Source organism: Sciurus carolinensis, chromosome 3, assembly GCF_902686445.1.
Source record: "Sciurus carolinensis chromosome 3, mSciCar1.2, whole genome shotgun sequence".
Lineage (NCBI taxonomy): Eukaryota > Metazoa > Chordata > Mammalia > Rodentia > Sciuridae > Sciurus > Sciurus carolinensis.
In genome coordinates this window covers 22898536-22921404 of record NC_062215.1, presented here as the reverse complement: position 1 = coordinate 22921404, position 22869 = coordinate 22898536, and the positions used below count along the sequence as shown (strand labels likewise).

The following is a 22869-nucleotide window of genomic DNA, read 5'->3' as shown; positions in this document are numbered from 1 at the left end:
GTCGTAATTCAGCAGAGGCAGGAGAATCACAAGTTTGAGGTCAGTATTATCAATACAGTTAAAAAGGAAGGAAGGAAGGAAGGAAGGAAGGAAGGAAGGAAGGAAGGAAGGAAGGAAGGAAAGAAGGAAGGAAAGAAAGAAAGAGAAAAAGAGAAAAAGAAAAGAAAGAAAGAAGGCTAAGATGACCACCAGTATCCTAGAATTGAATCAATCATGCATTTGTAATGCAGCCTTCATAAACCCTAAGACAGGGTTTGTACACCTCTTGCATCCCTGAATATAGAATAGAGGTTCCGGGAGGGCGGCAAAACCAAAATGAGCAATGGAAGCTCTGCATCCCTTCTCTCATACCTCACTCTATGCATCTCTTCATCTGTATCCTTTGAAATAATCTTTATAATAAACTAGTAAATGTAAATAATATTTCCTTAAATTCTGTGAGCTGCTCAAATAAATTATTGAAGGATTCTAGGAACTCTGGTTTATAGCCAGTTTGTCATAAGCATTAGGTAAAACAATCCAGGACCTGCAATTAGCATCTAAAGAGTGGGTGAGAGGGAAACAGTTTGGGGACTGAGCATTCCTCATCTGATGCTATCTCCAGGTAGACAGTATCAAAACTGAATTCAGGGGCTGGGGAGATAGCTCAGTCAGTAGAGTGCATAAGGCCCTGGGTTCGATCCCTAGCACCCAAAAAAAAAAAAAAAAAAAAAAAAAAAAAAAACTGAATTCAATCAGAGGACATCCAGTGCATACACTACAGAACTGAGTGATCACGTGGCTAGTGTGGAGAAATCCCAACATCTTTTGAGCTCACAGCAGTCTTCTGTGTTGATTGTTATGTGAGAGCAGAAGAAAAGAGGTTCATTTTTCTATACAACCCCATCTATCATAGCACAGCTTAGAAACACTAATTCAACAATAAAATCATTAATTTCAATTAAAAAAGAAGAAATTTTTATAAGTCTAGTTCCATTGTTCTAAAAATTGCTCTAGCAAGCTTTTCTTAATGAAAATTTCATTCTACTTACAAATAATCCAGAACAGTACTCAAAGTTCTTTTGCATTCTTTATAAATATATTTACAAATTAAACTACATACACACTGACAAAAATAATAATAATGGCCAACAATAAATCCTATCTCTTGTAACAATGTCCGTTTGCAATATGGTCTTTTTTTAAAGAAATTCTTTTAATACATATTTTTTTTTATTTTTGCGGTACTGGGGATTGAACTCAGGGCCTTGTGCTTGCGAGGCAAGCACTCTACCAGCTGAGCTATCTCCCCAGTCCTTTTTTTAGTTGTTGATGGACCTTTACTCTTTAAATTTATGTGGTGCTGAGAATCAAACCCATTGCCTCACACATGCCAGACAAGCACTCTACCACTAAGCACTACCCTGGCCCCTACAATATGGTCTTGCTGCTCCTCAAATTACTTGCATCTAGGTTGACCATGATGATTGATCTGACCAAAAGAATGTGGTAGAAGTAATGTTGTGTGATTTCTAAGTTAGACCTCAAGAAACACTAAGGCTTTGTTTGCCCTCTTGAATCATTCCTGTTGCCATGTTAAGAAAGCCTAGACTAACCTGAATGATGAGAGACCATGTAGAAAAAGAGAACAAGCTGACAGCACCCCTGAGACCCTGGACTATAATAAAGGATCTCTTAGATATTTAAGCACAAGTCAAGTCACCAGATGACTGCAACCTCATGAATGACTTTGGAGAGAGGAGCAGAACTGCCAGGATTAATCGTCGTTTTAAGACACTAAATTATAGGGTTTAAGGTTAAGGAACAGCAAGTACTGCAAAAACAGTTTTTTGCCGGGCATGGTATGCACACCTGTTAATCACAGCGACGTGGGAGGCTGAGGTAGGAGGATCACAAGTTCAAGGCCAGTCTCTGCAACTTAGTGAGACCTTGTCTCAAAATTAAAAAATACAAAGAACTGGGGATGTAGCTCAGTGGTTTAATGCCCTAGGGTTCAATCTCCAGTACCAAAAGAAAAAAAAAGGTTCTATAGGTTGAAAGTTTATGACTCACAATCTCACTTTCACAGATTTGAAAAAAAAATTGTGACATACAAAGGTAGCTAACATAAATCAAATGCGAGTAAGAGAAAAATTCTGGGGAGAGATAAAGTAAGAATTTTTATTTAAAAAAAAATCAGAATTAAAGTTGCAGAAATTTTTTTAAAATATTTTTTCTTATAAGTAATTTTTACTGATTATGCCATTCCCTCACTCAACCAACACCAGATGTTTTTCCAATTGGTTGATTTTCTTGCCAGAATCTAAAAAAGGAAAACAGTTTTGTATGGCTAAATAATTCTAAAAAATAAATAAATAAATAAGTATATGATTTCTCCACCCAACATGTTGTCTCTAATAGAAATAGCACTGCTTTTTAAAAGCAAACTATTACCACTGCATTACCATGTCATAAATAATATATCTCCTAAGAAAGACAACTCTAGATAAAAACATCAAGGGAAGAATACATTTAGAAAACAGACATATTACTTAATAGGTCAAACTTTCTTCTTTGGCACCTTCTAACATCTGACTCAACATCCCAAATTTTCTTTTATGCTGACTTCTGTTTTTGTTTACTTTAACCAAAAACTATGTCCATTCCTAATTCATTGCTCTCAGTGCAGAAGTAATTTTCACTGACTATCCATACACTTTTATTCTGATTTATCTTGAGCATTTCCTCTATTTATTTGGCATTCTCAACAACATACTCTGAGCTCTATGAACTTTCGTGAACTTCTGGATATAATTGGATCTCAGGTTGAACTGGTGCTACTCAATTCTGAAAATGTCTCATGCCCTAACAAAACTACTTTTGATGTTATAAGTAAAAGGAAAAAAAATGAAAATTCACAGTGGCAATATAATTTCATATCCATCTCCTCTCTATTCCCAGTCTTACTACATATGAAAGATCAAAAAGTAGACACTAGAAGACAATAATGGGATTTGACTCAGGATCAGCAAACATTTAACCCAATCCCAGATTCCAAAATGTCATAGAATTGGTAAATCAAGAAAAAGTAATTTCATGTCCTCATGTACAAATCCTAGTATGTATGTCAGAAATTGAAAACTAGCAGAATCCATGGAATTTTCCAAGACATAAGTCAGATAGTCATTTTATATTTCACTCACAAATGCACATCCTAAGTCACCTTACTGCTATGGAACTAGTTCCAAAGCAACATTATTTTAATATATTAATGCTATTATTTGTAGAGAAAGTATTTCCCTGCTTTAGATAACATAAAAAACTCGTATGTACTACCCTAGATTTCTTAACTGAATGCCAGAAATTATACTTTTGATTCACAAAGGAACCAAAAGAAACAAAGTTAAATAAAAACAAATATTCTTTAAAGAAGAAGGGAAGAAAAAACTTCAAAAGAAAAAAGGTAAAGAAATATCAAATAGACCTAGTAAATACACTATAGCTCTTGGGTCATATAAATGAGATAATTGTACTATTAGAAACAAAACAGATAATAAGGGTTGGGAAAGTGGTTCAGTGGTAGCGTACTTGCCTAGCATGTGAAAGGCCCTGGGTTCAATTCCCAGCACCACAAAATAATGATAACAAGTAAAGAATGTATGATGTAAGTAGATGTTTGATATTAGTCAGCATTTCAAAGGATATCTATTTGGAAGGAAATCTCTAGAGCATGCTATAGACAACCAAACTGAATATTTTAATATAAAAAGACAAAGAGATTTGAGAATTCTATATAGTAGGGTTCTCCATGTATCTACTTTCAAACATTTTACTGTTGGGTGAGGGTGTTATTACATGTTTTATTTTCAAAAGTTATTTTATATCTGTTCAAAGATTTCTAAAAAATAACACCCTGTCCTTCTGAAGATGCAATACCTCATTTTTCGGAGGGTATTACCCGTTCTCCCCACTGCATCCCCATCCCCAACCTTTTCCCTGCCATGATTTTTTTTCTTTTTCCTTTGTTTGCTTGTTTGACCTCTTTTTTGGGAGGCTTTTCTCAACTATTTGGTTATCCTTGGTGTCTACTATATTCATGGTGTTAAGACACTAAATGAACAAACTTCCTTCTTTTAAAAAATCTTTTTATAGTTGTCAATGGATCTTTTATTTTATTTATTTATTTATATGTAGTGCTGAGTATCAAACCCAGAGCCTCACATATGCCAGGCAGGTGCTCTACCACTGAGCCACAATTCCAGCCCTAATGAACGTTCTTTATAATTTCAATGATCCACAGTCTATAAACAGATTTTTACTTAGCTTCCTTGGCCCCATACTCGAACCTCTTCACATATCTGATGTTCCTGGATCCAGAATCCTAAACTTTCATTTCCTCGGAGGAAAAATGGAAATAGGGAGAGGTAGGAATATGCACGAGACTTAACCGCTTCATAAAAAACTTCTAATTGTTACCTGCTTTTAAATCTCAAATCTCATCCTTGTCTCACATTATGTTGCTCAAGCTGTCAGTCTCAAACTCCTCCATTCAAGTGATCCTCCTACCCTCAGTCTGCCAAGTAGTTAGGATTCACATGCACAGGTCACCATGCCCAGCTTATCCTTGTCTTATATAAGCTTATATACTATATATAAAATTTATAATTTTGTTATTTATGATAAATTATATAAATGTATATATTTATGATTATTTATAACATATAAACAATATATTATATACATTATATATAAGCTTATCCTTATCTCATAAGATCTTTTGTGAGGGCTGGGGCATGGTTCAGTGGCAGAGTGCTTGCCTAGCGTGTGTGAGACCCTGGGTTAGATCCTCAGCTCCAGATATAAATAAATAAAATAAAAGATTAATAGAAAACTAAAAAAAAATTTTTTTTAAAGATATTTTGTGACCGAGTCCTGAGTCCTTTTGGAGGTTACGTTAGGTATACTTGTTTTCACTGACAGAACTCTCTGCAAATACTCAGGGTATAGCTTCTTCCTACTAGCTAAGTCACTTGACACCCATTTCTCCTTATTTTTGGGGGGATAGGGACAGTACAAGGGATCAAACCCAGGGCCTTGAGCATACTAGGTAAGTACTCTACCACTAAGTCACATCCCTAGACCTACCCATTTTTCTACCTTCAAAAGAATAGTTCAACTTTCTCATCTACCATGCTTTCTTCTTCCACTCATTTTTGTCCCTGTGATTTTATTCCTTTATTATAATCTGAGTACTAGTTGAAGGAAACCAGATGTATTGGGTCAAACTTCCATGTTTATCTAAAAGTCCCATGCAACAGTTTTAAATATCTTAGCTAAAATCATAAAAGTATATTTACTAATCTTGTGGAGATTACAAAGTTCATTAGCATAAATAATTCATCAGATAATAGGATTAGAATTCAAAATATTCCAATAGGATGGTTTCAAGAGGAAACTAAAGACAAGTAAGTTTTAAAATCTTGCATTTAAACAATTACCAGTTATTTAAACACAAAACAGGAAACCTGGTTTCACAAAAAACCTGAGTTTTAGTTTATCATGAGCTTGTTATATGACTTGTAACAAATTTTAAAAGAAAAAAAAAAAAAAACAAACTTTAGGCTACACTAATGAGAAGCAAAGACCAGGTAAGAGGTAATTACCATCCTATTTTGGATGATCAATAGTAACTCTTAACATCACATTTGAGAAAAGTAACTGCTAAATATCATTGAAAAGACAGATCCTGGGTTGGGGTTATAGCTCAGTGGTAGAGTACTTGCCTTAGCATATATGAGGCATTGGGTTCAATCCTCAGCACTGCATAAAAATAAAATTAAAAAGAAAAGGTAGTGTCCATCAACAACTAAAAAGTATTTTTAAAAAAAGAAAGGATAGATTCTAGCATAGTGAAAGGTTCTCAAATGAAGCCTTAGGGGAAAAAAGGTATTAGCGATATTAAAATTCTAGAATGGAAGAATGTTAATAATGGTTTTATCAAATATCTTTACATACTGAAGAATTGTCCTTTAGAATGAAGTAACTCTTTATTACTTCTGATAACCAACCTAGAAGAAATTGAAACAATTTATATTAAAACAGATTTGGCCTTAATAAATTTGTAAAGAGGTAAGCTCTCTCCATTATTGGTCAAACAGTTTTCTCAATACTAAGAATATCATAAACTGAATTTTAAAAAATTGTTTAGTTGTAGATGACACAATACCTTTATTTAATTAATTTATTTATTTTATGTGGTGCTGAGGATCAAACCCAGTGCCTCACATGTACTAGGCAAGTGCTCTACCACTGAGCCACAACCGCAGCTCACATAGACTGGATTCTTATATTAAGAAAAAGCTTGAGCTAGATATACTTAAGGTTCTTACCAAAAAAAGAAACAGGAAAAAATACGTAATGTAATTTACATAAGGATTATAGAATTACTAAGATTAAGATAGGTCTAATGGGGCTACTGGCACACACCTGTAATCCCAGTGGCTCAGGAGGCTGTGGCAGGATATGAGTTCAAAGCCAGCCTCAGCAAAGCAAGGCACTAAGCAACTCAGTGAGACCCTGTCTCTAAATAAAATATAAAATAGGGCTGGGGATGTGGCTTAGTGGTTGAGTGCCCCTGAGTTCAATCCCCAGTACCTTAAAAAAAAAAAAAAAAGGAAATAAAGAAAGAAAAGCAACTGTAGATATAGACCTATCTGGGATTGAACTCAGTGCGTCTCACTGAGTTGCCTTACCCATTGCTGAGACTGGCTTTGAACTCACAACCCTCCTGCCTTACCCTCCCAAGCCACTGGGATTATATACAGTAACTTTTCTTAAACATAAAAAGTATCAAAATTAAAATCCATGCAGATGCAGGAAAAAGCAGGCCAGTGTCATCATTGAACGTCTGAATAAATTAGGAGTTAGAACACAGGCTTGATAACTCTGTTCTTTGGCCTAACTGTAAACAGTGGTGATCCAAGACAAAGAGGAAAAAAACTAGGACAATGATATTTTTCACCAGGCATGGCGGCACATACCTATAATCCCAGGTACTTTGGAGGCTGAGGCAGGAGGATCCCAAATTCAAGGTCAGCCTAAGCAATTTAATGAGATCCTATCTTAAAATTAAAAAAAAAAAAAAAAAAAAAAGGCAGGGGCTGGGGATATAACCAATGGTAGAGCATTTGCTGCCTACCATGTGTGAGGCTGTGGGTTCAATCCTTAGTGTGTGTCTCTCTTGTTTTCTCACACACACAGAAGATATTTTTCATAAATCTACATGCATTCCTGTTTTTGTTTTATTTTGTAGTGCTGGAGATTAAACCCAAGGTTACTCAAGCATGCTAGATAAACACTATGATATGATTTTTAAAATGTTGGCAGCCTTAATTAGTTAGCCCCCTCCCTGTTTGCCTCCCCATTTCACTAATCCCAGGTTTTTGTAGTTTTCTAAAACCTGAATAGTTCTATAGTTTGGTTATGAATAACTTTGTGAGGTAGTCTGCTTATATAACAAAAACATGTTTATATATGTTTAAAAAAATAAACACAGGCACATTACTGTTAATGCATAAACAGAATTTTTAAATGCAGCTATCTTTATTCTCTTATTGTGCAAAAAAATGCTCTAATCTTTTACCTGGCTGCCAGCATTCAGGAACTGGATGAGGGGAGGAAAATGGAAGTTCCACTGTACAACAGAGTAGACTTCTCACTTATTTGGTTCCTGTCTCCCATTTTCAGCACAGCATTTTAGTTCCATTCTCCTCTGGACATGGGGTCAATTCTTTCAAAGAAAAAAAAATCTCCTAAACTCCATAAAGCTGATAGTTATTGCCCAACCACAAAGAGTGGGTAAAGTGAGAGAGTACTGAGGAGGTCTCCCATTACAGACTTTCAGAAAACAACCTTGTTCTCGTATCTTCATCTTATCCCAGCCTTCTGTGGTACTCAGACAAATCATGACCTGTCTCTTGCCAGTAATCTCTTCCATAGGAACTTGGGTTTGACCTCCTTTCCTCAGTTATGTCACTTACTAATGCTTTATTTTCTCTTTCCACACAAGAAGGATTATGTTCACTCTCATAATTTCAAAGATGGATCTTATATACCCTGCTTTTAGGTAATTTTCATAAAGAGCCTGGAAATAATTTTACTTTGCTGTCTTAAAACCAGAAAGGACTGACTCAGATAACCTTTTATGTGGAATATCCTTGAAAATGAGCCAATCACTGTTCAGGAACTAAATGTTCAGGTTTAATAATTAAATTCCAAATGTTAACAAAACTGAAATTGAAAACTTCAAATGCTCAGTTACACTAGATCTTGTCACATACATCTGTACTGTGTGTCTTCATACCTTCTATCTAGAAACCTATACATTTTTCAAATACTTAGCTCCAATGTTACATCCTCTGTGAAACATTCTCTGATCCTTTCTTTTACAGGGTGTCTCTTTCTTACTCCTGTTTTAGATAAAGAGGAATTTTAGATAAAGAGGTTATTTGTTTTTGTGGCATGGGGGACTGAAATGCTAGGCAAATGCTCTACTACTGAGTTACACTCTGTACTTATTTATTGAGATGTAATGACCTATCTGACTGGCAAATCCTATATAGAAGAATGAAGCATAACTTGTCTTAGCTTTGTAGTTCTACCTTTCTGAACAAGGGTTCTCCAGGGTCAGACTCTCCCTTGCACACAGTGAAGTTTGATTCAGTATAGCACTGCTTGGGGTGAGGGTCATCAATCTACCTGACAGCCTTCAGTTAACAGGCACAACTTGGCTCACATACTGAAAGCCATATCCCAATCTGGTTTCAACTGTAATGAAATTAATATTTTGGCCCCCATATGCCACTCCTACTTTCTCCATTTGTCCAGAACTTCAGCAAAAATGAGGGAAGGTTCACTTGGGCCCCTTCAGAAATCATAATATTCTCTAGGTGGGTATGTTCTCTTACTTCCCTATAATCCATAGCACTTTGATTTTGGTTCTATTAATCTTTATTTCTCTGTGTTTATTCTTTTTAAATTTTTTTATTTGTTCTTTTTAGATATACATGACAGTAGAATGTATTTTGACATATTATACACACATGGAGTATAACTTCCCATTCTTGTGGTTGTACATGATAAGGAGTTACACTAGTCAAATATTCATATATGAAAACTGGAAAGGTATATCCGATTCATTCTACTATCTTTTGTGTTGATTCTCTTTTAACCTATTAGACTGTAAGCTTTTAGAAGGTAGATCAGTCATAGTGCCTTACACAGGACAAGTCACACAATAAATATTTGTCAGATTAACTGACAGAAGAGCTAAATGTTTCTTTAATCTAAAAATAAAGATTTTATGGTTTCTTATTTCTAGTAATACTCATTCTAAAGTCATGGACAGCAATCACCTATATTCTTAGTGCTAGATTATAACTAATCTTGAAATGAAGATTTTATTTTTCCTGCCAAATTTCTTCTACAACACGTTGTAAAGGAAAAGGAGTTAAGTCACCATTTCTGTTCCTTGTATTCTCTAGGATTTTTGAAAGCTAATCATACAATAGCAGTAACTTAAACATACTGAATACATACTGTGCACATAGCACTTTTGTAGGCACTATTTATTCATTATTTAACTCTCATAAAAGAAAGATTCATTTTTATCTCTGCTTCATAAGAAAACTGTGGTACAGACATTTTAAGCAGTGATCTCAGACAAAATTTGAACTAATAAAGAAATTAACTTTACACCAACTAAGCAGGGTACTGCATGTTAGTAACTAGAAAAGGGTTAGAAGCTTTTCTTTTTTTTTTTTTCCTAGGTGGTGCTGGGCCTCACACACATATGAGGCAAGCACATATCCCAGTCCTTTTGATTTATTCATTTTTATTTTGAGACACAGTCTAAATTGTTGAAGTTGCCCTGGAAATTGCAATCCTCCCAGGTTATTGGGATTACAAAGGTAAGATATTTAGAAAATAGCAGATCCTTAATGTTTTATTGGACAAACATTTATGGTCCCTTTCAAATGTATTTTCAGCCCTTCTGAAGTTTTCTATGATATGACTACAAAGTCCACCTTCCCTTGACCAGCTGAAAATCACTAGGTTTTTCCTTCTCTACCTAAAAGTCAGTCTTTCTGATTGTTGGTTTTGTTAATCTACTTGAAGGTCCTGAAGCAGTTCCTCCTCTGTTGCTCCACAATTTTATATTCACATATAAAAAGATTAATTTTCTCATGGAAAGAAAAGGTATTCTGGTCCTCAGTTTGCTAAGTACTTCTCTCCCTTTCAGTAATGCAGTTTTTTCCCACTGGTTCTCACACACTGAATATTTATAAAAGCTAATGATGTACTTGGTTTAAAAAAAAAAAAAATCCAGGGCTGGGGTTATGGCTCAGTGGTAGTATACTTGCCTAGTGTGAGGCCCTGGGTTTGATCCTCAGCACCACATAAAAAATAAATAAGTGACGCTTTTCTTCCGCCTGCGGTTTCTGCGCTCTCCGCAGAGGACCCAGCAGCGCCATGTTGGGACAGAGTATTCAAAGGTTCACTACTTCGGTGGTCTGTTGGAGCCACTATGAGGAGGGCCCCGGGAAGAATTTGCCATTTTCAGTGGAAAACAAGTGGCGCTTACTGGTTATGATGACCTTATTCTTTGGATCAGGTTTTGCTGCACCTTTCTTTATAGTAAGACACCAACTGCTTAAGAAATAGGGATGGTTGTAATTGATCCATTTAATAGATATGAAGAATGTTTTAAGAGGTGCAGTCTCTGAAAAATGAATCAAACTCCTGGATTCATAGCATACTGGATATGTTTGTAAATAAACTAATAACATGAATGCTCAATGCATCTTCTCTGAAATAGGAAATGAGATAATTGAGTGTTTGCTTATTTTATTTGAATAATTCCCAAGTTTTTTTGTTTTTCTTTTTTAAGTCCAGAACTATATATGATAGCTTGTTTTAGTTTGAGGATATGGCTCAATGGAAGAGTGCTTGCCTGCCATGTGAGGCACCTGGGTTTGATCCCTAGCAGCACACACACACACACACCAAAAACAAACAAACAAACAAACAAACAAAAAACCCGCTTGTTTCATACCCTTAAATTATTAGTTTTTTGTTTTGTTTTTTTATCCCTGGGAAGGGCCACCTTGGTTATTTGTCATAAAAGTGTAATCAAAATTTTACTTTGATGATCCTATAACAATTTTAATTGTTTTTTTTCATTAGTTATAATTAATAATGAGAAAAACCAGTAGTGCATACAGATTAAAGTTCTGATGTTAGGTATTTGAGAGCTTCATTTTTTTTTCCCTAGACCTAAAACTTAAAACAAATTTTAGTATTGATAATTGTACTGCTGACAGTAATTAGTCCTGTTTGAATAAAAGTAAAATACTTTCGATGGAATGTAACAGCATCTAAGGCATAATAAAGGATTATTCCTAAATTAAAAATAAATAAATAAATAAATAAATAAATAATATAAAGGTATTGTGTCCATCCACAACAAAAAAATATTTTTAAAAAATCCAAAAACCAGGGCTGGGAATATAGCTCAGTTGGTAGAGTGCTTACCTTGCAAGCACAAGGCCCTGCATTCCCCAGCACCACACACACACAAAAAAAATCCAAAACCCCATTATCATTTAAGCTGCTAAAATGCATATATCATATATAACATAATAAAATTATAATTTTATAATTGTAGAACATTTTAAATATAGGCAGGAAAAGATGGAGCTGAGATCTGAGTCCAAGCAGTTGGACTGGTGCTACAGTTTTGCTTTAAACATTAAACATACAATCCTTTGAATTTTTTATATTTATTTTTAATTTTTTTAATGTAGCACTGCTTTCTCTTTTAAATTTATTGTGTCCACTTATAACTAAAAAAATGTATTTTTAAAAAAGAATCCATTTTGATATAAATTATACAAGCATGGATAATTCTAGTTAAGAGTCCTGTTCTGGGGCTGGAGTTGTGGCTCAGTGGTAGAGCACTTGTCTAGCATGTGTGAGGCACTGGGTTCAATTCTCAGCACCACATGTAAATAAATGAATAAAATAAAAAGGTCTTATCAACACCTAAAAAATGTTTAAAAAAAAAAAAAAAAGAGTCCTGTTCTTATGGATATATGTGGTGCTGGGATTCACCTCTTATGGTCCAAGTCAGTATTATCCAAAGTGTAGTACTCAGACCAGCAGCATAGGTGTTACACTTTAAGCTTCTTAGAATGCAAATTAAAGAATCAAGGTAAGGGGCTGTAGCTGTAGCTCAGTGGTAGAGCGCTTGCCTAGCTCATGTCAGACACTGGATTTGATCCTCAGCACCACATAAAAATAAATAAATAAAATAAAGGTATAGTTTTCATCTACAAGTAAAAATATTAATAAAAAAAAAAGAATGTGATTTGCCAACCTTCAGGTGATCTTCAACTGAAGTTTAAGAACTACCTCTGTAAATTATAGTTCTGGAAAAGCTCTGCTCTAAACTCTTATGAGATAATGATCACTGTATCAATTAAACCACTAAAAAGGTGAAAATATTCTAACTGGATACAAAAATGAACATAAAAATCAACAGGCTGTAGCAGAAGGCTCAGAAGTTCAAGGCCAGACTGGGCAACTTAGGGAGACCCTATCTGGAATAAAATGAAAAGGGTTGGGAAAGTAGCTCAATGGTAGAGAACCTGCCTGGCATGTATGAAGCCCTGGATTCAATCCCCAATATTGTAAGAGAAAAAAAAAAATCTACATACAAATTTCGTGCTGGCGAAATAGCCCATCCCCTAGAGAGGCTGCCTCCCATGCTGGAGATCATGGTTCGAGACCCCAGCACGGTTACATTATGGAAATTACAAACGAACGAACCAGCCGGATTCTGGTTCGGAGCCTCCCAACCCTCCATTCTCTCAACCCTTACTTTAAAGGGGCTGGGGAGACAGCTCAGCTGGTAGAGTGCTTGCCTTGTAAGCACAAGGCCCTGAGTTCGATCCCCAGTACCGCAAGAAAAAAAAAAAACATACAAATTTCAGTTTTCTAATGATGGTTAATCCAATCACTTACATACTTTCAAAATACAGGCTGAGTAACCCTAAACCAAAAATCTGAAATGTTCCAAAATCCAAAACTTTTTAAATGCCAATAAGACCCCATAAGTAAAAAATTCAACACCTGACCTTATGTGATGACCACAGTCAAAATGCAGGCACATTAGAAATATTGTATAAAATGCCGTCAGGCTATATACATAGGTATATATATGAAACATAAATAAATCTCAAGTTTAAAGTTGGGCCCCATCCCCAAGATATCCCAGCCCAAGACTGATGCTTTCAAAATATAAGTTATATCATGTTCCATATCTACTCAAAGATCCCTATAGTTTACCTTGTCAAGAATAAAATTCAGAGCTTAAAAGGTCTACAAAGTCTTTCACAATCTGCCCTAATCTCCATCTACTCTCCATCCCTACCTCCAATTCTCATTAATAACTCTTTGATTTCATCCCTACTATTATACACCAACATCCCTATACTCTGGTCACATTGACCTACCACTGTTCTAGAATACATCAAGGACACTCTCATCTTCATTTTTTTGTATTTACTACACTTTGCCCATAATGGTCTCTCCTCCGGAAAACACATGCCTTGCTTCATCATTTCTTTAAATGTGCTCAAACATTATCTAACAGTGAGATCTTCCTTCACCATTATATATAAAATATGAACAATGCCCAACCTCTGACCCCCTTTTTGCATGCCCTTTTTGTTCATAGCAATTATTGTCATCTTGCATATTATATATATACTTTTTATCTGCTGTCAATCTCCCCTCACTAGATTTTTTTTTTTTTTTTTGCGGTACCGGGAATCGAACTCAGGGCCTTGTGCTTGCAAGGCAAGCACTCTACCAGCTGAGCTATCTCCCCAGCCCCCCTCACTAGATTTTAAAGTACATTAGGACAGGAGTTTGTATTTTGTCCACTTTTACAACCTACCATTGTAACAATACGTGGTACATACAAAGCACTCAAAGTATTTGCTGAATAAATTAAGTGATTAGAAAATCTAACAGGAAAAAGAAAACTCATTTGTAAAATCAAAAAATTATTAAGTATGTAGAAATAAAACTAACAAAACTGTACAGGATCTTTTATGTGGTAAAGGTAGTAGGTACTGAGGTTTGAATCCAGGGTCTCATTCATGCTAGGCAAGTACTCTCCCACTGAGTTACACCACTGCCTCAGTGTAGGAAATGAAAGGAAGAATACTAAATATTTTCTGATTGAGCCAGATATAATGACACATGCCTATAGTCCCAGTTACTCAGAAGGTTCAAGCAGAAAGAATGCTCTACCACAGAGGTATGGGTTCAGCCTGGGTAACATAGCAAGACCCCATCTCTTATTTAAAAATTTAAAAAAATGTTTTGGCTGATAAAAGCTAAATAAATATGATACATTCATGAATGGGAAAGAAAATGTTGTGTAGATGTGTAGATATCAGTTCTCTCAGATTAATGCATAAAGCCAATTGAGTAAAATTGTGGTATCGGCAATAAAATAGAAGGAATAGAAACCAGTTCAAAAATACACTCATGAATGTATTTTAATTAGTTTTATGATAAAAATGGCACTCAAAACCAATAAAGAGACTATGAACTGTAAAGTATTATAACATCAACATGAGAAGAATGTTCAGTTTAAAATCTACCTTATAAAATAAACTCCAAGTCACTTGGGACGTAGGTCAATGGTGAAGCACTTGCCTAGCATGTACAAAACCCTGGGTTTGAACCCTAGAACCATTAAATAAATAAATAATAAACTCCAAGTAGATTAAAAACAGGCATAAAGAATTAATACAGATTCTGTAGTCTGAATGTTTGTATCCCTTCAAAATTCTGGAACTTAAGTCCCATGATGATGGTATTAAAAGGTAGGAGAAAAAAAGAAAAAGAAAAAGTCGGGGGGAATACTGGAAGATTATTAGGCCGTGAGCACTTCAATCTTATAAACTGGATTAATTCCCTTATAAAACATGCTTCAGAGAGTTGCCCAGAATTTTCATCCCTTCTGCCTGTCAGGATTCACCTTGCTCTTAGACTTCAGTCTCCAGAATTGTGTAAAATAAATTTTTACGGTTTATGAATTACCCAGTCTGTGGTATTTTATTTGGTGACCAAGAACAGACTAAGAAAACAGCAAAACTTTTTTAATATTATAAAAAAATACAGAGGAATATATAATCTAGGGATGGGGACACTTAAAGACAAAAGGCAAAAATAAAGAGAAAAGCAATAAAAAATAAAAGAGACAAGCAGATTTGCAAATGGTAGTTTTTTTTTGTTGTTGTTTTTTTTTTTTTTTTTTTGCACAGTGCTGGGGTTTAGAACCCAGGGTCTTGTGCTTGTAAGGCAGACACTCTAACAACTGAGCTATCTCCCCAGCCCCTGCAAATGATAATCTTTGCAAACACATAGGAAGGCAAAAGGGTTAGTATATATATAGTAAGTATAAGAATGCTGGAGCTGGGCACAGTAGTACAGCAAACTGGAGGCTGAGGCAGGAAGTTGTTCACAAGTTCAAGACCAGCCTCAACAACTTAATGAGGCCCCAAGCAACTTAGTGAGACCTTGCCTCAAAATAAAAAAATAAGCACTGGAGATGTAACTCAGTGGTAAAGCACTTCTGGGTTCAATCCCCAGTACAAAAAAAAAAAAAAAAAAAACCCAAACACATGTACTCTGCAAGGGTAACCTCCAAGTTTGTAAAAGTTTTTCATAGATTTAATTTTTATCCTTTTCTGAGATGAGGGTCTAGCCATATTGCCCAGGCTGGTCTCAAACTCACAATCTCCTGCCTTGGCATCCCAAATAGCTGGGTTTATGGCACGTGCCTCCAAATATGCTAAATTCTTATTTTTTTAAGTAGAAGAGGCAGAAAAGAGAAAAGTTTGAGGTAGTGTCAGAGGGAATTCTATCATGCTTAAATGTTTCAATATTTTATGTAAAAAGTCATTAATCTATTACTTATGCAATTTTTTTAAGTGGTCTGGGGATCAAATCCAGGGTCTCACTCATGCTAGGCAAGTACTGTACCACTGAGCTACATTTCTGGTACTTTTTAATGTATTTTTGTATGTGATTTGCCAATACTTTATTAAATATTTTTCCATGTATGTTCATCAAGGATATTGGTATAAAGTTTCCTTTCCTTGATGTGTCTTTGGTTTTGGTATCAGGGTGATACTAGCTTCATAGAATGTGTTTGGAAGAGTTCCCTTCTTTTCTATTTTGTGGAATAATTTGAGGATGGGTATTACTTCTTCTTCAAAAATCTGGCAGAACTTTGCAAGAATTCATTCAGTCCTGGACTTTTCTTTGTGGTATGCTTTTGATGACTTCTTCAATTTCCTAACTTGTAATTGGTCTGTTTAAATTTTCTATATCCTCCTGGTCCAATTTGGGTAAGTCATATGTCTCCAGGAATTTGCTGATGTCTTCAAGATTTTCTATCTCATTGGAAGTATAAATTTTCAAAATAGTTTCCGATTATCCTCTGTATTTCAGTAGTGTCTATGGTGACATTTCCTTTTAGCATGGGTTTTAATAATTTGAGTTTTTTTCTTTCATTTGGTTAGCCTAGCAAAGAGTTATTCAATTTTGTTTAGTCTCTCAAAAGAACCAACTTCTTGTTTGATTCTTAAATTGTTTTTTAATCTCAATTTCATTCATTTTGGCTCTGATTTTAATTATTTCCTGCCTTCAATTGATTTTGATGTGGATTTGTTCTTTTTCAAGGGTTTTGAGATATGGATAATACACTACAGTTGCTGATGCAACTGTGATTTATTGCAAGGTATCTGAAAGGAAATTGCTTCTTGGTATGGTTTTCACAAAATATTTGTGCATGGTTGTTTAGGTGAGTTACTTAAACTGGCTAGAAGATATTCCTAATATGCCAAAGCATAGGTCTAAACCTTATATTTTGCAATGCCAACACCATGAACTTTGTTCAACTCTATAGTCACAAACTGATGTGTTAGTCAATTCTAACCAAATATTTTATTAATGCCTGCTATGGGTCAACAGAGGAATGAGGGAGTTAGATGTGGAGGTGCATGCCTGTAATCCCAGTAAGCTGGGAGGCTGAGGCAGGAGGATTGAAAATTCAAGACCAGCTTCAGTAATTTAGCAAGGCCCTAAGCAACTTAGTGAGACCCTGTCTCAAAATAAAAAATAAAAAAGGTCTGGCAGTGTGGCTAGTGGTTAAGGGCCCCTAGTTCAATCACTGATAATCTAATAATAATAACAACAACAACAACAAAGAGGAGGAGGAGGACTGTTGGGAGAGTGGTTCACTGGAAAGTGCCTGCCTATCATGCACAAGGCCCTGACTTTGATAATCATCCCAACAGAGAGAGAGAGATGGGGAGGCAAGGTGAGGGAGAAGGGGCAAATAATTCAGCAAACTCATTCTCAGTCATCATATGCTAGGGACAAATATAACAGACAAACTAGATTAAACTGGATTAAAAGTTATGGCTCCTAAATCTAGCTATTTAATGTTGGGGAAATAACAGCCTTTTTGAGCACCTGCTTTCTTATTTGTAAGATAATAAAGAAATACCTTCTAACATAAAAGTTTTATTAATTTCAAATCATAAATGTGAACATGTTTTTTAATATGTAAAACACTACATTAATTTGTTGCTTGAGATAGTTCAAACTGGAGTTCACCAGATATTCCATTAGGTATATATGAGGTACATCACTATGCAGAATCATTCATAAATAGCTTTAACAAGACATTTATTTTTTGTCTTAAAAACTAATAGAGGGGGCTGGGGTTGTGGCTCAGTGGTAGAGTGCTTGCCCAGCATGTGTGAAGCACTGAGTTCGATCCTCAGCACCACACATAAATAAATAAATGAAAAATAAAGGTCCATCAACAACTAAAAGAAAATATTTTTAAAAAACTAAATCAAGGTATTAGCCAGTTCAATCAAGGTATCACAAGCTCTCTGGAGGTTCTAAGAGACTCCATTCCTTGCCTCCTCCAGTTCTGTAGCACTCTGTGCCTTGCAGTCGCCTTACCCAATCTTTTCTTTTTTTTTTTCTTTTTTTGTACAGAGGATGAACCCAGAAGCATTTCACCACTGAGTCATATCCCCAGCCCTTTTTATTTTATTTTGAGACAGGTTCTTGCCAAATTGCTGAGGCTATCTCAAATTTGTGATCCTCCTGTCTCAGCTTCCCCAGGCACTAAGATTATAAGGCATGCATCCCAACACCCAACTAAGTGCTAATATTTTTCAAGAGGAGGATTTCATTTTCTTTAAAAGCATTAAAGTGTTTTTCATATAAGCAATGTGAGGATCACGAAAGTATGAAGACTTCTCATGAAAAATGGTTTTTGTCATTTTCACATACATCTACCACAGCATTTACCACAATACTAGATTATTTTCTTACATATAATTCTTCCTAACTAGATTACAAACACCTCAAGGTAGAGATAACATCTTAGAGCATCTTTATACACCCAATGCCTATCAATCTTACACACAGTATGTGCTAATTAAACAGAACTAAACTCCTACTGAGAGAGCATAACTTGGTTTTCTGTGCTTTGATTTTCTGAGTTCTAGACAAAGTCAGATAAGCTATGAAACCCAAACATATTTGCTCTTGGTAGTTTACTGGCAACTTAGTGTGGCATGGTAGTTTTATTTGTGAAACTGAATGTACTTCATCATGTAAATAAAATACCTATACATTGAGTACGGTACATCAGATACTATACTTTGTTTCTAGGACTAAAATATTCAGGACAGAAACTTGTGAAAAGTAGAATGCATGGTATATAAATGTAGTTCCCTTGGAGTTCAGGATGCAAATATAAGATACCTTAGTCTTTCTTATCCCTATCCCAGTATTTTTTTAACAGAAATTGATATTACTATCTCTTAGGGATCTTACATGAAACACACAAATCCAGATCTACTCCTAATCTAAGGATAGGGTAGTTTCAAGAGATGAGAATTGTGCAAAAACCTTACTGGCAACTTTGCAGGTCACCCATGTTACCAGTTTATCTCTAGAAGGGGCTCCAGCCACAACGAATAATTAATGAAATTTGGTTTTAAATATCTCTCCTTAATAATGTTCCCTTAACTCAGGGAGTATTAGTAACAAGCAAGAGTTTGGGGTTTGATTTTTAACTAACATTAATCTAATTCCTATTATGATACGGAAATAGATATTGAAAATGTTCTTTTAAAGCTGTAAAGAGGAGCTGGAGAAATAGCTCATTGCATGCCTAACATGTGAAAGGGCAGTGGTTCGAATACCCAACCCCTCAGAGAGGACCAAAAACAAAAACAAAAAAACAAACAAACAAACAAAAAAAAAAAAGAGCTATAAAGAGAGAGTGATAAGTGGTTTTCCCCAAGGCTCAATGTGAGTTCATAGTAGAGCTAAGATTAGGTCCTTTGGGAAAAATTTTTTTCTTTCTATATTGGGAACTGGACCTAGAGGCACTCCTCTGAGTTACATTCTGAGCCCTTTCTGTTATTTTGGATATGGTCTTGCTAAATTGCCCTTCCACCTCAGCCTATCAGGCCACTGGGATTACAAGCCTGGCTCTGAAATCTTGGTTCCTAAATATAGGCCAAACTCTTTCATCTGGAAGAGAGACCAGATGAAATTTATATCAATTAGGGCCTATAATTCACCTTTCAAGACATAATCTAAATACAATTATTCTAGGGTCCTTGCCAAGCATGTGTGAGACCCTGGGTTAGAAGTCCAGTACTATACTCCCAAAAATAACAACAAAAAAATTAAATAAATATAATTAATCTTTCTAAGGAATATGTTGACCTCAGTAAAGTTGCAATTTTTTTGTTGAGCTTTAAAAAATTATATCTAGATTTGGCAAGCTTCTTTGTATAACATGAGTCAGCTGTGACTAAGAATACTGAATATTAATGAAGCCTCTTATCCAGAAGTTACAATTAATGATAATGTGCTAGGAAAGTTACAGCATTAAATAAATGTTCTAATTAACCAAGAAGAATTCCAAATATACCAGTTTTCTTTTCTATATGTGGGTTGCAGAAGTAAGTTGTGATGAATTTTTTCAACATGTGCTTCCTTACAATTTTCAAAAACCTAGTAAGGGTATTAGTAACACCGCCCTTTTTAATAAATACATCTCTTCTTGTCTGTGTTCAGTCACATCATAACCATTTTCTACAAATCAGAGAAGAACAATCAGTTCTAGGGGTAAAAGCTGGCTGATCCAGTATCTTAAAATTTTACAATTTGGTGCCAGATTTTCCACTTAGGAGACATTTACCCATATCTGCCTGACAATGAGTACAATAACAGCTGGAGTAAACTTCAGATTGAAACACTGATAAATTATTACTGCTCAACTATACTGATTAAAACACAAAGATGTTCTTATTTAATAAACCTACCATATTACTCAGATGAATAAAGAAATGATAAGTTGCACTCCTCCCTTTGTAAAAGGATTTTGTATTTAAATTGCATGTTCTTTTAAAAGATTTAAAATATTGAAAATGTCTGTTTGCAAACGTTTCTACACAAATATAATAATAGACATCAATTATTGAGCTCTTATTGTATGGTAGACAACTTGCTAAATACTATACAATCACCACAGAATTTAGTAGATATTATACCCATTTTAGAGACTGAAAAATATGAAACATTAAATAACTTGTCCAAGGTCATATATGACTGAATAGCAAAAGTAGGGTTCAAACTCAGACTTCAAAGCTAATGCTCTTTTTTTTTTTTTTTTTTTTTTTGCGGTGCTGGGGATCAAACCCAGGGTCTCGTGCTTGCACAACTGAGCTATCTCCCCAGCCCAAAGCTAATGCTCTTAAAGATATTCTACATGTAAATATAAATTCCATATATTCTAAGAAACTGAAATCATAGCACACCAAACTCCAGGATAAAACATAATCATTACATTCACTTCTCATTCCATTGGCAAAGATGTTATTGACCGTTATTGTCTGCTTATACTGCGGATTTTCTCCCATTGTCAGCCTTTTGTTTTGTTTTGTTTTTGTTTATTTATCAGAATTCAGGGCAGAAACAAGCAGAAATCCAAAGCGGTATATAAGATAAAATTATAAAGGTTAATTGGCTTTCTTTACTAGAAGTTGGAAATACATTAAGAACACTAGTAATAATTGATCATCTAATCTCCTTAGAGAATCACAGAATTTTCATAAGTAGAAGGAATCTTAGAATTGAGATAATGGATGTCCATAGAGTTAACTTACCTAAGGTCACATAAGTACCATAACACTAGAATTTCACTAGAACATATATATGCACAGAAATATACAAATGTATATGAATACTTTTTAAGCCAGGCACAATGGCATACACCTGAAATTCCAGCTATTTGGGACACAGGAAGATTGCTTAAGCCCAGAAATTCAAGGTCAGCATGGGCAACACAGCAAGACCCTGTTCAGAATACTTTTTATTTCATAATTCAAAAATGAATTATTTCCTTTCATAAAATTCTGTTGAAATGGTCTTTCCTTCTCTTCTTACTAAAATTAATTTCTTTTTTAAAATATATTTTTAGTCTTTAGGTTTTTTAAAGATATTTTTTAGTTGTAGGTGGACACAATATTTTATTTTTATATGGTGTTGAGGATGGAACCCAGGGCCTCATGCATGCTAGGCGAGCACGCTACCACTGAGCCACAACCCTAGCCCACTAAAATTAATTTCAAACTTAGAATATGAAAAGATACAGACGAGGGCTGGGGAGATAGCTCAGTTGGTAGAGTGCTCACCTTGCAAGCACAAGGCCCTGGGTTCAATCCCCAGCACCACAAAAAAAAAAAAAAAGAAAAAAAAAAAGATACAGATGAGCTGGTTCAAAAACAAGATAAAAGAGGTCTTGTTTTGTTTGTTTGTTGGTACCGACCGTACCTAGAAGCGTCCTACCACTGAGCTACATCCCCAATCCTATTTATTTATTCATTTATTTTGAGATGGGGTCTTTCTGTGTTGCACCAGCTGGTCTTGAAATCCTGGGCGTTAGTGATCTTCTTACTTAAGACTCCTGAATAGCTGGAACTAGAAGTCCATGCCAGGCACCACACCTGGCAAAGAGGATAGATATATTCTAACTCAGATCTCTGGAAATCCTTGCAGCTAACATTTAAATTGTTCATAAGGTGGGAAATGCAAATGCCTTCACCCTTTTTCTTTTCTCCATCCATTGCTAAAGAAGAAGAAGGAAGAAAAACAAAATAAAACTAGTTCTTTCTTGGTAGCAGCAATTCAGGATACAGTGAGTTGATGATTACCTTCCTTGGGTCTGTCAACAAAGGGTCATATATGCATAAGAACAGTAACTCTACATTTAACATGTCTTTTAAAAATCTTACTTTTCTTTTTGCCAACCTCTCCTGCCACATAAAATGCCTTACTCTGCAAACATGGAGCATCCAGATTAGCTAGACCTACGGCATGTTATTAATGCAAATTTTAAGTAAAACTGAGAATGCTTTTCCAGTTTTCTCTTTGAAATGACTGAAATTGTATCAGCCAGCATTCTCCAGTAGATCAGAAATTCACACCAACAAACACTACAGTACTTTATTTGGTTCATTTGGTTGTATTAAGTTTTGGCAAGCATCTGATATACTGCCAAGCCCCACCTCCATATTATTAGATATAATTTTTGACTTAGCACCAAAATAATGCCTAAAATTGATTTACTATTTACTTTCATGGAATTCTATTTCCTTTCTTTAGTTTTGACTAAAAATTCCTGACATTAAGGACAAAACAAAA

General features: G+C 35.1%; 2 protein-coding genes across 8 annotated transcripts in view; one reads left to right on the top strand and one right to left on the bottom strand.

Annotated features, from left to right (window-relative positions):
- Fbxl20 (F-box and leucine rich repeat protein 20) overlaps window positions 1-22869 on the bottom strand; it is a 99166-nt gene that overhangs the window by 68086 nt on the left and 8211 nt on the right. The window contains exon 1 of one of the 7 annotated variants that reach the window (XM_047545703.1): window positions 7622-7665. The exons of 5 other annotated variants lie outside the window; for them this stretch is intronic. The gene's annotated coding sequence lies outside the window, so the exon portion shown is untranslated. Of the gene's footprint in view, window positions 1-7621; window positions 7666-22869 lie in introns of those variants that run through there. One more of the 7 variants, XM_047545707.1, reaches the window with a different exon arrangement.
- On the top strand, window positions 10510-10701 carry LOC124980291 (cytochrome c oxidase subunit 7C, mitochondrial-like). The gene has a single exon (XM_047545708.1). The coding sequence runs from the start codon at window positions 10510-10512 to the stop codon at window positions 10699-10701; it is 192 nt and encodes a 63-aa protein (XP_047401664.1).